Source organism: Globicephala melas, chromosome 3 (genome assembly GCF_963455315.2).
Source record: "Globicephala melas chromosome 3, mGloMel1.2, whole genome shotgun sequence".
NCBI classification, from domain to species: domain Eukaryota; kingdom Metazoa; phylum Chordata; class Mammalia; order Artiodactyla; family Delphinidae; genus Globicephala; species Globicephala melas.
In genome coordinates, this window is record NC_083316.1 from 112,234,431 (window position 1) to 112,250,193 (window position 15,763).

The 15,763-nt window shown below is 43.6% G+C and overlaps 1 protein-coding gene across 5 annotated transcripts in view; it reads right to left on the minus strand.

Moving 5' to 3' along the window:
* Positions 1-15,763, minus strand: part of MACROH2A1 (macroH2A.1 histone) — an 80,105-nt gene that overhangs the window by 17,611 nt on the left and 46,731 nt on the right. The window contains exons 5-6 of one of the 5 annotated variants that reach the window (XM_030869564.3): positions 9,402-9,509; positions 11-101 (exon numbers count right to left, since the gene is read on the minus strand). In XM_030869564.3, the coding sequence (XP_030725424.1) occupies positions 11-101; positions 9,402-9,509 (199 nt within the window). Of the gene's footprint in view, positions 1-10; positions 102-1,864; positions 1,965-9,401; positions 9,513-15,763 lie in introns of all 5 variants that reach the window. The other 4 variants (XM_030869563.3, XM_030869561.3, XM_030869562.3 and 1 more) reach the window with 4 other exon arrangements.

Consider the following 15,763-nt stretch of genomic DNA (forward strand, 5'->3'; position numbering starts at 1 on the left):
TAGGCATTACCTACTTCACCACCGGTGTAGAAGTCAGTGTTTGTCGGGTGAACGACAGCATCACTGTCGATCGAGGCAATGTCAGCCTGTACAACTTGCAACTATAACAGGTAAACAGATGTATATCAACTGTGTTGGACCGAGACCCACGCACAGGCACATTTACTAAGGCCCCAATGGCAGGGCTGGCCTACCTGGTCGATTCCAACATATGAGCCAAAAGGGCAATCAGTCCACGAAGTGTGCGCACATGTGGATGGGGGTGAGGAGAGGAGGAGGAGGAATATCAAATGTGACATGTTTAAATTAAACATTTGAATGACAAGTCCAAAAAAAGAGAAACAGACACATGAGATCATTTCCAAAGGTTAAAAGAAATAACAAAACAACGAATGCCCCACTTCACTTCGCAAAAGCCTGTGAGACTGGCACCCCACTGAGAAGGCTACTGAAACATGGCATCTGTTTTTAAAAAACGTGGACTATCAGGCGAACCAAAACAACAAGTTTCTCCATTTTATCGGCAGTAGTCACCTTTTAGGGTTTGATTTTTATTCCTGTGATGGTCATCATTTTGTTTACCTTCGAGGGACGTCTCTTGAAAACTGAGAAAACAGTATAGGTGTGCACAGAGGAATGCCTTTATTTTTCCCCCTCGATGTGTAAAAATATTTTTCCAGCCTACCTCTTATTCTGATCAATCTCATTTTTATGTATTTTACATATAAAATATACTATGGATAGACAGGATCCTAGTTTTTTCTAGCTTGTGGGGGTTTGTTTTTGTCTTTTTAAAGAAAGTATCTGTTTAAGGCAGTTAGAAAACAAGTTCAAGCAGGGCATTTTTGAGTCCCAGTTCTCATGTCTTCAGCCCACTACTGTACCCAGTCTGTGTGGGTCGGGCCTGGGCTCTGGCATGAGCATCTCTCCCGGTAAGGAAATCTGCCATCTTACAAAGGTGGCCGAAGATGGGAACTAAAGATACACAAAACATACCTAAGTCAGCATCAGGCACAAGGCTGCCTTGGTGGGAACCTGCTAGCCTGTTGCCCCCTGCAAGGCTCACAGCTAAGGAAACAGGAGCCTTCACCGTGCCCTAAGCTGACAGTTCTTCTCTGTAAAGGTGAGGCCACAGAGTGGGACACCTGAGGGGTAGCCCTCAGCTTGCCCTGAACCGTCCACCCTCCTGTGCAGGGAGATGCCATGGCTCTGGGGCAGTTTTCCTCTGGAAGAACTCACTCAGAAAGAGATATTGCCCTTCTTTTTAATATCATACACGAGCCAAGTAATTCATGAAGGTGGCACTCAGTCATATACTGTTTTCAGTTGTAGAAGAAGTCGAAGTGACAGTAGGTGGTAAATTTGGGGGAAATCAATTTGCTGGTGGATTAAAGACAACTTAATAGTATACTGATGCAGCTTAATTGTCTCCCTTCTCAAGTGTTTTCATGCTTTGTTTGTCATTTCTAATTAAGGCTTAAATGGAGAAACTATCATTTTGTAGTTACCTGAGATTTTTCAGTTCTTAAAAAAAAAACAAAACAAAAAAAAAAAAACCACAGTTTTAAAAAATCCCCCCCGAGTAACCAGCAGTCAGTGTGATCATTATGGAAGAGAATTTAGATGGCAATATATTTATAATCAAGGAGAAAGCAGCCAATCGGGCTTAATAAGACATAATCAGATCATTCCCATTTGGAATGGCTTGAAGTAAGTAGACATTCAATGTCTACCCTCAAACATCAATCTTGCTTTTGGGAATTTAGTTTGACCATCTGAAGTTTGAGAAGATGAAGAGCCAAAATTCTGGGTTCCATAACTTTTCAACTGACAGCTGATGGTGCCAAACCCCATCCCCAATTACCTAGGTCATCTTTAAGGTCAATGTCAGCATTGGTAGGATTGATTATGGCCTCCACCTCAAAGCCGGCTAAATTACTGATTTCACTGTGAATAAGGTTCAGCTGAAAAGAAAAGCATGAGGTGGGAAATAACAGGACAGCTGGGAAGTCACAGAGACGTGAGCCTTGGGATACAGGTGAAGGGCAGTGGACACTCCAGGTGCACTGGGCACAAAGGGGAAGAGGGAGTCACTGGCTAAACTGAATCCGTGTCAAATGAAAGACTCAAATGCCACTCGGGATGCTAAAAGGAAGCAAGCTAGGCTGAGGGTCCAGAACGTGTTTGCCTGGTGATGCCTGGGGCCAAAGGGAGGCATAAGTCATATCAGGCTGGTGGATCCACTTCCCTTGAAAAGAACTTGTGATCTGGGGGCCCAAGTACAGCAGCTCTCAGGACCCAGAGTCAAGTACTCATTGCTGGGGTAGGGTGGGGTGGTATATGTGACCGTCCCCTTCTTTGAGCACTGGGATGGTGCAGAAGTCCTAGCTGGTTTGGGCAAACCCCTCGTAGCTCTACCATTCTCTTCCAAGTGGTCATGGGTCTTTGAGGCTGTCCCCATCACCGTGACTACTAGCTGGCTGGCTCCTGTGCCCTGCTCAGGGGTGGTGAGAAGCAAGAATGGCCTGTTATTTAGTAACATCTAATTTTACGTGCCTGTTAGTCATGTAATACTGAAGTTCTGGCCAAACCCAGGAAGAGACACAGCAGTTCTCCAGCAAGATAGTGTGTCTTTTAAACTGTTCACGTTGTTGGTGAGGCTACTCTGAGGCCCAAGGGGTAGAGCATTTTCTTTGAGTGAGTTTTAGGAGTACCCTACCACCTGAGTCTTTGTAAAGAACCGCTGAATGTCCTCCCTCCCCACTGTTACTCTGGTGCCATGGCAACCCTCAGTTTGAGAGGAATCCTAAGTTCTAGACTGGCTGTCAGAGGGCAGGGGGAATTAGCTGGCCCAGGATCCCCTTCCTGTTCTTAGGTCCAAGCGCGTGCAGCTCAGCACTCACACTCTCTCAGGGAAGATGGCTATTCTTCAGTGACAGACGTTCCTACCAGATGCAGCAGAGAGCAATGCCCAGAGGAGCGGATGACCAAGACCAACTGCAGTCCCGGCCTGGGGAGCTGACCGCACCCTCAGGGCCCAGCAGGGCAGGCGCTTAGTCCAGGCGCTCACTCCCAGGAGAGGGCCGTGTGCAGACACTCAGCTGGGAAGCTCTTGGCAACTGAGCTCCAAGTCCCTGAATTTCTGGGGCCAAACATTTTGTTGAAAACAAAACCAAACAAAAAACCTGATGTGCTATAAGCAGTAGAAATATAAACCCACATTTCTGATTCCCAGATGCAATCAGCAGATTCTCAAAAAAGGGACCTGCTTAGACTGAAAGTTGTGGAAATGACTTTGGTCTTATGGCCGGGGGAAGGACTCTGGCTAGGCCCTGCCACAGTGTGGTACGCCTCATTTTTAGTTAGGGCTCGAAGAGAGAAGAGGTACAAGCTCTCTCCACTTGGACTTTCTGGGGTGTGGTTCCCAGCACTGCAGGGTAATTAGGGGCCAGCCACTGGCATTCCTGAAGCTGAAGGAAGCCCACTGGGGTGCCCTCACACAGTGAAGCTCTCAGAGCACAGGTCCTGGTGCCAGGACAGAGGCACAGAAGAGACAGCATCAGGGAGAGGGTGCTAATGGTGTTGGTTCAGGGGGAAGGGGTGTGGATGGGCACACAATGGGGGGAGGGTCGGGGTCTCAGAGTAAGGCAAGTGAAGGTTTAGGGTTCAGGACAAGGTGAAGGGTTTGATTATGGTATCATGTAAGTACTGCATATGACTTCAAGCAAATGCTGTTTATAAAAACTCAAATTAAGCCAGTACTCCCTGCTCCCCACCAAAAATAAAAACCTACACTGTGTGAAGCAGCAGGAGATTGTTGGGGGAGGAAGGGAAAGGAGAAAAAAGGGAAAAGAACACTTCACTTGGTGTTATGAATGAATACACTTTAAAGACATCTAGGAGATTCCTTTTTTGTTTGTTTAAAAACCATACATGTTTAAATCTTTAAACTTCATAATATTTTTTTCTAATTGTACACACACTTCTGGATTTGTATTCAGAAATGTCTCACCGGAGAATCAGCTCCTGCCATGGGCTCTGATTCAACTAGCCGGGGAGACCCTGGTAGACTGTCTCTGCCTCTGCCTGGGGAGCACTCCCCCTGCTCTTTAGGGCTTTCTGGGGCAAAGTGCAGGGCTTTGTGGCCTTGCTGAAGTGAGGAAGCGGTTGCAAACAGAATTCCCAGCTGACTCAGGGCTTACCACCTTCCCTCTGAGCAGAAGCAGCCCCGCTCTTGGAAGCACTGAATCCTGCACATCAGGGAGCCACTGCCACCAGCATGGAGAAGCCCCAGCTAACCAAGTGCAGTTTCACTCTCACCCACCTCATGCTCTGCTGGGTACCAGGCTCAGCAGAAGTCCTCAGGGTGAGGGGCTGAGCCACAAAACAGTATTGCTATTAAAAATGTACAATTATAGAGGACTATAAAGCATGTGCTTGGGGGAGGGGGGCGGTCTGTGTTTGTGTGTTTGGGAGAGGAATGGGGAGGGGAGAGGACAAATTGCTTCAGGCACTTTGGAAAGACAGATGGACAATCATTTTGGCTTGGGCAGGCTGGCCCAGGGGGCAGAAGCCAACAGTGATCTGATCATCTGGTCATGAAACAAGAACAGAAGCTCCCCTGGACAGGAGAAGGATAAGCAGAGGCCACGTATACACATGCCTGAAAAGGCTCTCACTGTGCCGAGGACACACACCAACAGGCCTGGCAGGCCCAGGATAGATGCCCAGTCCTAGGAGGTCCCAGGCCCCCCTAAGCCCACCCAGGGTCAAATTCACCTGGGCCTCTTAGCCAAAGGGGCCCACAGCTGTCTGAAGCACATGGCAGAGCAGGGATATTTGTGGGCTGGGAAATCAGATTTCTGGGAAACTGAAAATTCCCAAGTTTAGTCTGATTTTCTGGGAGGGAAAAGGGTCATTAATGATTTCAGAATATGAACAAGGTAACTACTTCCTTGTCTTAACATTGGGAAAGATGGAAAACTAAGTTTTAAACCACAGAATGGTGAATTTAAAGTATCTGTGAAGATTGCTGGCCACTGGAGAGAGTGCCAGTTATAGAGCAGAAGGGGGGTCCCACTTGGCTGCAGGGTTGGGGGAAGGGGACTGAGCTAAGTGTCCTTCAAGATCTCTTCCACCACGGGGACCTGATGATGCTCATGTCAGTGGCCTCTACTGGAGCCAGCCTCTGATGTCTACAGTACCCAGTCTCCCCTCAAGGAGTTATGCCCAGTTAACCCTTGTTGTCTACTCCTGATGTGAACTCGTCAGGCTACAAGCTCCTTGAAGGCAGAGTGCAGGCTGCCTCCTGCCCAAGGGCCATCCGATACCTAAGACAGTGCTCGGGTTTCTGAAGGCCCACAAACAGAGCTGGAACTGAATGTCAAACATCCAGACACAACTTTAAGATGAAGTGAACAAACCGCTTCCCCGAAAGCAGAGCTAACGGAAAGGCTAGAGCTCAGGAACCGGGCCCTTGGCCTGGCTGGGACCTGAGGTGGCTCAGAGCTAACCTGGCTATCCTGGAAGGGAGGACGGCACCCACCACTGAGAGCAGGTCGGGAGGCAGCCTGCCCATGATAAGGAAGGAGCCGGTGGCTTGGGGCTACTGGATGGACATCTGGGCTGCCTTGACACGACCTCCTTGGCTACGGGAAATAGTACAATCCTTTTTTTTTTTTTTTTACACATATGTGATCAGAAATTCAATTTTAGGAAATAAACGTGATTTTTAAAGATTATCTGAGTGACTTGTTAAGTCTAGCCTGTCACTGTCCAGACTAGCCTGTTCGTATCTCTCATTCCCTCACAATGGACAAGGAAGACTCCTTTCCCTGTGCCCACCACATAAAATGCAACGCTTTTCCTGTCCCCAGGGTCCACTTTAACTAAGGAAGATGGAGAGGTGAGGTCTTCCACAGAACTGTTTCCACTTCCCCATGAATCACCATGTGTTCCCTGTGGCCTGCTCCAGGGCCCATTCCTGCCCTGGCCTCTGGGGTGGAGGGACTCCTTCCTCTGTGCTATGCTGCCAGCCTGCACGCATCTCCAGCCTGAATTCCCCCAGAGGCCTCAGGCCTGGAGGAGGCATCTGGTGGGTTTCAGGCTAGAATGTGCCACACAGAGACAAGGACAGCTGTGCGCACTGCTGGAGGCCCAGAAGCATGGCTTCATCAGCGTCCTAAACTGTCTCAGAAGCCAGTCGTCAGCCATAGGGTGGAAGAGGGTGGTGGGCCTTTCCTCCTCATTCCTGCTTCAAGAGCTCCCTCTCTCTTTACTGTTCCCCAGCCCCCGGGACTAGGGTGTCTGGATCTAAGGAAGAAAACCCATGGTACCTACCCCTGCCTCTAGCGGCCCACAGGGCTGTGACTGCAATCCTGATAGCTGGGGAGGCACACACGCATGCCCTCCTGACACTGCTTTCCCAACTGCTTCTAATAATACTGATTCTTCCAAGGAAGCCTACATCGCTTACTACCACTGACACAGATTTATAGAAATGCACTTTTTTTGGACATTAAGCTTTTTAAATCTTGAGAAGAAGCTGAGAATCTCCACTGAACCACAAAGCAAACACATTTAGTCGATTCAGATTCACAGCACTGTTTCCCTTTTGAAAACAATTCAACAATGTGTGTGAATACTGGGTAAAATCAGAGAGCAATGAGGGCGGTTACTCCTGAGACGTCAGTATGTGAGATATATTATCATCAACAACAATTGGATCCCAGGCTCCTAAGCCCTGGGCCAGCTTCTCCTGCAAGTAGCTTAGCAACTGTGCCTTTCAGGGCTGTAGCGAGCACAGTATCACCTTTCTGACCTCAGCTTGCTTTGCACTATTCCAGCATTGGTTTCACTGTCACAGGTGGAAAGTAAGACTCATAGAACACAGAGCACCATACAGTCACCATTGTAAAGCACCCTTTCTGAAACACTTCCTAAAATCCAAGTCAAAATTAATGTCTGTAATAATGACATTTTAAAATGTGCTTTGTGTAAAAATTCCTATGTGTCAGTTTGACCACTCTGGCCCCTTTTGCACTAAACGCCATGACTTTCGATTGACAGTAAAAACTATTTATAAAGGGCCAGAAAGCCCTGCTTCAAAATAACGCTCTCAACTATGAATACTTATTCCCTCTCATGCTGCAGGGCACAGGGTTCCAGAAAGGGCTGTTAGGACACTAGCTTCTAACAGGGTGCCCAGGCTGACTTGAGATGATGCTTTATTCTGTGACACCACTTTTGGGGAGACACAGTTTACTCTGCTAAAGGGCACCTGCAGGGCTGGATTTGGGGGTAGCTCATCCTGGATGCGTGTGTCCTGGGTCATTAAGCTGGAAGCAAAGGGCCGCCTTGTGGTAGTTTGGGGTTATGTTCTCACCACTCACACCAGACTGTGTGATACGGGAAAGAAGGCAGGTGTACTTTCTGGCTCTGCACTCAGCCCCTTCTCTCACAGCTGACCATGTTACACTGGGCTGCAGTTCAACCAGTCCCTTCAGGCTCTCCCTCCAAAAGTCAAGATATCAAAAAGCCACATTAGTTTTGCTGTCAAGCCTCCATCTTCCATTTTCCTCTATCTCCTAAATAATATTAGATAACATGCCTGTAAATGACTATAGAGTATCAGTGCCTCTCTATAGCTTTTTGGACTCTCCCTCCCCAACCGTGAGTGGCATATAGTCAGTATTAGCTGGATCTGCACTTTCTGGTACTCTCCTGCCTGTGGTGCCTGGTCCTGAGGCCTGAGACCAGGCTGTGCCCAAAATGGAGGAGACGGCACTGCTTGGCTGCAGAGGAGCTAGCAATATGTCTGCAGTCTTTGTTGCCTCCCTTCCCTTCCAGGGCTCGTATGCAGCAGACGAGGCCCTGATCCCAAGGCCAAGAAGGGCAAGAAGGGCATCTCCATTTGTACATGGACATTTGTATGGCTATTCCGGAAATCCAGCAAGGGGGTGTGAGGAGTTCTGACTTGATGCTGGCTTTGGGGTAACCAGCAGGAGAGAGCAAGAAGAACACAGGGAAGGGAAAGGCCAGGGTCAGGGTACGTGAGAGTGGGGTATGGGAAGGAGTGAGGGAGAGGGTGGACCCAGGCACTGAACTGTTCTACCTGCTTAACAGGTTTCCAAGTCCTGGCTCTAATCGTCAGCATTAGGGATCTGAAGCACACTGGAGCTAGTCCTAAATCGCAGAGCTTTTTTGCACTTTAGTTCAAACCAAAGCAATTTGGATGACAGGTCACATTAACTTTCAATATATTACCCAAAGGACAGGTTAAAGGGTGTGAAAGTAAACCCAGGTGGTTGCCTTCACTGCTGAGCTGAAATTTTATAAATAAAAAATATTTTAAACAAAAACTTACAAAGCCCCAGACCTTAAGATGACAGATAGTGCTGCTTATTTTTTCCTTTGAAAAATGCATACAAAATACAGATAATGGTTATAAAATGTACACTGTAATGGTTATTTGCTGGAACACAGAGTCCACCACAGGAATTGCATCATGGGAGCCTGAGTGCAGTTAGCGACAGGAAGAGGGAGGGGGAGAAGGAGCACTTGCAATGACGTGAGCAGGACTGTGTCACTGAGATGCCAAAGAAAACTGACAGTGAGGTTTTAAAAATGATGCAGCTTCAGAACCAAGTTGTTCACCACATGCAAACTGAATGCGATTTACATGGAAGCTCAAATCCATGCTTTTAATTTTTTTTTAATGTAGGATAAAAAAAATTCAGAAAAGTAATTTCCACTCTCTCTCCACCCCCTTTTTTGGCGTTAACGGAGAAATATGAACTCTCATTCTCAGGTCTTAAAAGCCTTTGCATCATTTTTATTTTCAACAAAAGTGAATCATTTGTTACAAAACCATGGCGTCCTGGCAAATTGGCATCACTGGGGCGGCTGAAAACATATTGCCCACGGTTAAAACAAACAAACGACTGGCTTGAGGAGTCCTCAGGTGGCACAGTGTGTCTAGCAACAATCCCGCCCCCTGGATCAAGGTTCCACCTTCCGTGCCCACCGGAACACCTGGGCTGCCTGCTAGATCTTTCCCTTTCTAGGACCCAGTTTTGACATCCAGCTGCTTTTCTGGGCAGGACTACAGGATGACCAGGTCATCCCATATACACAGCTCCTTCCACAGACTAAGCCCAGGGTGTCCTGACCCCCACAGGAGCTGCTGTCCCTCTTCTTTACCACCATCTCCTCTCCCCACCTGCCAGTCTCCCCTCAGCACCCTCTCCAGCCCTCCCTGAGTTCTCTCCTAAAGCCACCCCAGGTCCCACTCTCTCCTCCAGCCCATGAGGCCAGGAGTGGTCCTCAGTCAGCCTTCCTGCTGGTGGAGGCACCCACCTGTCCCAGGGCCTGCGAGCAGACCGGGGCCCGCGTTTGCCTACCTTCTGGCCGAGGAAGAGGCTCTTGGTGGAGAGCACAGTGAAGCCATCGGCGGGTGTGCCCTCGGTCGTGCTGTCAGCGCTGGCTGCCTTGCTGACTTCTCCCTGCTTCTTCTTGCACAAACAGAAGAGTCAGTATGAGGCCTGCACAGATGGAGACCACGTGAATCTGGGCTTTTCTAACAGGCAGGTGAATGCCCATAATACTCAAGAGAAAACAGGAAACTAAACCACTACTAGTTCTCAGCATTTTTCAAAGTGGGGGCTGCAGGCTTATTTTGAAGTCCAAGAGTAAAGAGTGCTAAACTGTATTTTCATCACCTTTATAATCTTAAAAAAAGAGCTACCTAAAGGCAAAACTTCACAGTGATAATTTAGAACAGAACCACTTGCATAACTTTAGACCAAGTAAATGTCTCTTAATTCAGGGTCTTCACTTTCTAGATGCCTGTACAGTATTCACGTCTGCGGGGAAAAACCAAACTGCTCTGGATCCTTAGTTCTCAAAGAGCCAAAACTCAGACCAAGGATCATCACCCTCCAACCCTCCGAGCCCAGGAGGCAAGACTCTCCCACCCTCCTTCATTAAGACCTGCCCTGGAGAAGGATCCATATGGGGGCTGTTGGTAAGCCTATCTGTCCCCTTGAGATGCCCCACCCCCCTGCAGTGAGCATGGATCTTGGCAGGCTCTTGGGCCTCTTTCCAGCATCGTTCAGACTGAAGTATATGTCCTCTGGGGTTTCCAAGAGCCTTGCAAAGGTATGTTGTGTAGAGAGGTATGATTACTTTCCAGATCCTCTGCTGCCTAATGTACTTCTTCCTGAAGTGGATCTGCCCTAAGAGCGATCTATGCTTGCAATCAAGGTTTCATGCTGGGTCTCCCTTCACAACCATTTCTCCCAGTTCCCAAGAGTGAATATGAGCACCACCCTTCAAGTAGGGATACATGTCTTTCTCAGTCTTTACTTCTGTCAAGGACGAGGCTTGTATTAGAAATGGATATTTTGGCTCATTTGGGGATTTCTTGCATTCAGATATATTGTTGAGTGAGAAAAGTGGGCACAATAGCAATTTTTGTTTAGGTACTTTTTCCTTCCCCCAATTATTATCAAAAAGGACATTACTCCTGAGGATGGTCCAGTGGGAGCAAATCAACAAAGTACGGGGTGAGAAATATTATAAAATATATAAAATATGATAAGTGGCCATGGCTTCCTGAAGGAAGGATCTGGACAGAAAACTCAGGGCAAGGCCCGTGCCCTATCCATTTTCCCTTTTAATACTCAAATTCATTAACATATTAATATTTTTACTTACACTGAAAAATAAGGTCTAATTTTACTAAGTGCTTTAACAATAAGGACTGCTTTGGCATTTAGGTTATGTGGCTAACCTGGAACATTTTCCATTAATTAAATGAGCTAAATTTGATGCTCCAAGATTTTGATATAAATTCTAAGACAGAAAGCATTTTAACAAGAAACATGGTATTAGCAAAGATATAGTAAAATTATCACTACTTTGGTTTTCCTAACACTTCAAGTGTATCAGATTTGACAGGTATAATCAACAATTACATGGTAAGTCTTAGTAAAGCCTTTTTGATATACTTTCCAGGAAATAAGAAAAGCAAAGACGGGATGACAAATCCTTTCACAAGTCAGATGTTTCTAATTCTGTGCTTTCAACAAAACTGAAGAAATACCAAATTGAGTTAACAGCTGATAGACCACTAAAGAACAGATTGATGGAGTTTAGTTAACAGTAATGTACCAATGGGGGTTTCTTAGTTGTGATGAATGTACCAGGGTTATGGAAGATGTTAACAACAGGGAAACTGGGTGAGGGATATTCAGGAACTCTCTATACGGGCTTTGTAACTTCTGTAAATCTAAAACCGTTCTAAAATAAAACATTTATTAAAACAAATTGATGACAGATTACTATGTGATTGTTGGCATGTAACTCAGAAAGAGTTCAGAGGATTCAGCGATGTTGCTATAACAAAATCCTTTCCAGTCCCATTTAATTACTTTTGTGAACAAGATTTCCCAGGCACTTATACCTATAAATAAAATATAGGATGATGACTCATTTTTACAATGAGCAACATTTATCTTTGGGTACTTGAGTTAACTGAAAAAACTATCTCCATGCATTCCACGACATGATACAGTTCCAAAAAAATTTTACTTCCTCCTTAATAGTTAAAATTAAAATGTGTCAAGTATTTCAGTTTGATCAACTGTGTATTATTAATAAATGTGATAACTATCCAATCCTGTGGAAACCATAATATTTAGTGCTTTTATGATCACAAGAAAATTTTTCAAAATGAATTTAAATTTATGTACATTATTTTTGTTGCGCAAATCACTAACATACTACAAGCGAAAAAAAAAAGTGTTACATTAGGATAAAAATTTGTGGGGCAAGTGAAAGGAAAATAAGGGCTCAAAGGAGTAAAATTATATAAATTTTCCAACTGTTAAAAAAGAGCCTGTTTGTGTATTTTGTGGTATATCAAATCATCACAGTAAGTAGATTTCTTTGGATACATTTAAATGATGAGAGTTTTCTTTTTAAATTTCAATATGTATTATATATCAAAATTATACCCTTTGTAGTAGATATTTAAATTTATTATGAGAAGTTTAGCTGTCAAATTTTAGATGTATGAGCTATGAAGATTTTCAAAACTGCTTTAGGAAGTATGCAAGCAAAAAAGTTTTAAAGCCACTACTCTACCCAGTGAACACCATTCATACACGAGGTGCTCAGTAAATGCTTGGGAATGAAATGCAGTTGCTAAGTAGATAAATATTTAGTGCTTCTGCCCAAGGATATTTGGATTTGAAGAGGTCAGAAGCCCTAAATGATAGAATTTCAAGCATCTGGGAATTGGAGCTGGTTTTACTGGGAGGAGGGGACCTGAAAGGCTCCCTGGGCCCCTGATACAAGTCAGCAGCTGCCTATGCAGCCAGGTTATAAAGCTTAACCTGTGATAATTAATACTGATAATTTTTCAGCAATGATTCATTTGCATATGGTTACCTGCATTAAAGCTGTTGCCCCACATTGTAAACTGGTGCAGCCACTACGGAAAACAGTATAGAGGTTCCTCAAAAAGTAAAAAATAGAACTACCATGTGCTCCAGCAATTCCACTTCCGGAAATATATCCAAAGGAAATGAAAACACTATATTGAAGAGATATCTGCATCCCCATGTTCATAGCAGCATTATTTACAATAGCCCAGACATGGAAACAACCTAAGTGCCCATCAACAAATGAATAAAGAAAATGTGACACACACACACACACACACACACACACACACACACACACACACACACACACACACACACTCTGGAATATTATTTAGCCATAAAAAGGAAGATAATCCTGCCAGGAAGCTGAGAGTTCCAAATAAGATGAACGCAAACAAAACCATGCCAAGACACATTATAATTAAAGTGGCAAAAGTTAAAGACAAGAAGAGAATCTTTAAAACAGCAAGAGAAAACCTGTGACACACACACAAAAAACCCATAAGACTATCAGCAGATTTTTCAGCAAAAATTCTGCAGGCCAGAAGGGAATGGCATGATTTTTCTAAATGCTAAGAGTAAAAAGAACTTCCCACCAAGAATACTCTACCGGGCAAAACTGTCCTTCAGAAGTGAAGAATACAGAAAGAGTTCTCCAGACAAGCAAAAGCTAAAGGAGTTCATCACCACTAAACTGGCCTTAAAAGAAATAATAAAGGGACTTCTTTTAAGCTCAAAAGAAAGGGCACTAATTAGTAACAGGAAAACATATGAAAAGTACAAGTACCTTTGTCACTGATAAAGGTAAATATAAAGGTGGTAGATTAATCACTTATAAAGCTAGTATAAAGGTTAAAAGACAAAAGTACTAAAAATAACTGTAACTACAATAATTAATTAAGGACTATACACAAGATAAAGAGGTGTAAAATGTGATGTCAAAAACAAAACATGGAGAGAAGAGTGAAAATATAGAGCTTTCGAATGGGATCAAATGTGTTATCAATTTTAAATAGACTGTTATAAGTTGTTATATATAAGCCTCATGATAAACACAAAGCAAAAGCCTATAGTATATACACAAAAGAGAAAGGAATGTAAGTGTACCACTAAAGAAAATCATCAAATCACAAAGGAAGAGAGCAAGAAAAGAAGAAAGGAACAGAGGAACTATTGGATTGGCCAAAAAGTGCCTTCGGTTTTTAAGTAAAAATAAAAGACACATTTTTCATTTTCACCAAGAACTTTATTGAACAACGTATTCAACCTTTTGTTCCACTACCCTCTGCCATTGTTCAGGCAACTTCATAATTCCATCTTACCAAAACTTTTTATCTTTTTTGAGCAAAGAACTGTTCCAGGTGCCTTTTACAGTCTTCCAGGGAACTGAAATTTTTTCCATTAAGAGATTTTTGTAAAGACTGAAATAAATGGCAATCTGAAGGTGCAACGTCTGGTGAATACAGCAGATGAATCAGAACTTCCCAGCCACGCTGTAACAGTTCTTGCCCAGTCATCAAAGAAACATGCGGTCTTGCGTTATCCTGATGGAAGATTATGAGTTTTCTGATGACTAATTCTGGATGCTTTTCATGGAGTGATACTTTCAGTTGGTCTAACTGGGAGCAGTACTTGCTGGAATTAATTGTCTGGTTTTCCAGAAGGAGCTCATAGTGGAGGACTCCCTTCCAATCCCACCATATACACAACACCACCTTCTCTGGATGAAGACTGACCTTTGGAGGGCTGGTGGTGGTTCATTTCGCTTGCCCCATGATCTCTTCTGTTCCACATTATTATACAGTAACCACTTTTCATCAACCATCACAATTTGCTTTCAAAACGGAACGTTTTCATTACGTTTAAGTAGAGAATCACATGGGGAAATATGGTCAAGAAGGTTTCTTTTTGCCTACCTTATGTGGAACCCAAACATCAAAGTGATTAACATAACCAAGCTAGTGCAAATGATTTTCAACGCTTGATTTGGATATTTTGAGTATGTCCAGTATCTCCAGTGTGGTATAATGTTGATTTTTCTCAATTAATGTCTCGATTTGATCGCTATCAACTTCAACAGGTCTACCCGACCGTGGAGCCTCATCCAGGGAGAAATCTCCAGCACGAAACTTCGCACACCACTTTTGACACATTTGATCAGTCACAGCACCTTCTCCATACACTGCACAAATCTTTTTTTTGTGTTTCAGTTGCATTTTTACCTTTCTTGAAATAATAAAGCACAATATGCCTAAAATGTTGTTTTTTCTGCCATCTTCAGTATTAAAAAGGCTACACAAAAATTCACCAATTTTGAGGTTTTATAAAATGCATGCTGATATGACAGCTGTCACAATACAATCTAACAAAATTTTTTTCGAATGAAGTTAAAGACAACTAAGTGCTACTAGAGCCATCTTATGGAAAAAACCAAGTGAACCTTTTGGCCAACCCAATACAAAACAGCCAAAAAACAATTAACAAAATGGGAATAAGTGCATACCTATCAATAGTTACTTTAAATGTAAACGCACTGAATTCTCCAATCAAAAGACACTGAGTGGATAAGTACACAACACCCATCTATATGCTGCCTACATGAGACATGCTTCAGATGTAGGGATATACACAGACTGAAAGTAAAGGGATGGAAGAACATTTTCCATGCCAATAAAAACCAAAAGAAAGCTGAGGTAGCTATACTTATATCAGACAAAACAGACTTTAAAACAATGACTGCAATGACAATGAATGTCATTACATAATCATAAAGGAGTCAATCCAACAAGAGGATATAATATTTGTAAATATTTATGCACCCAACACAAGAGCAAATAAATATATAAAGCAAATATTAACAGACCTAAAAGAGAAAAAGACAGCAACACAATAATAACAGGGGACATTAATACCCCACTTTCATCCATGGACAGATCTTCCTTACAGAAAATCAATAAGAAAACACTGGCCTTAAATGACATGTTAAACCAGATGGATTTTAAAAATATACACAGCATATTCCACCCAAATCAACAGGATACACATTCCTCTCAAGTACACATATAACATTTTCCAGGATAGACCACACGATAGGTCACAAAACAAGCGCTAATAAATGTAAGAAATCATGTCAAGTATCTTTTCCGACCACAGTGGTATGAAATTAGAAATCAATTACAAGAAGGAAACTGGAAAAATCACAAATATATGAAGATTAAACAACATGTTACTGAACAACCAATAGGAAAGATTACTTATCTTTAGTTTATCTGTTAGTTTCATTTACCGTTTCTGTTGTTCTTTTAATCTCTATT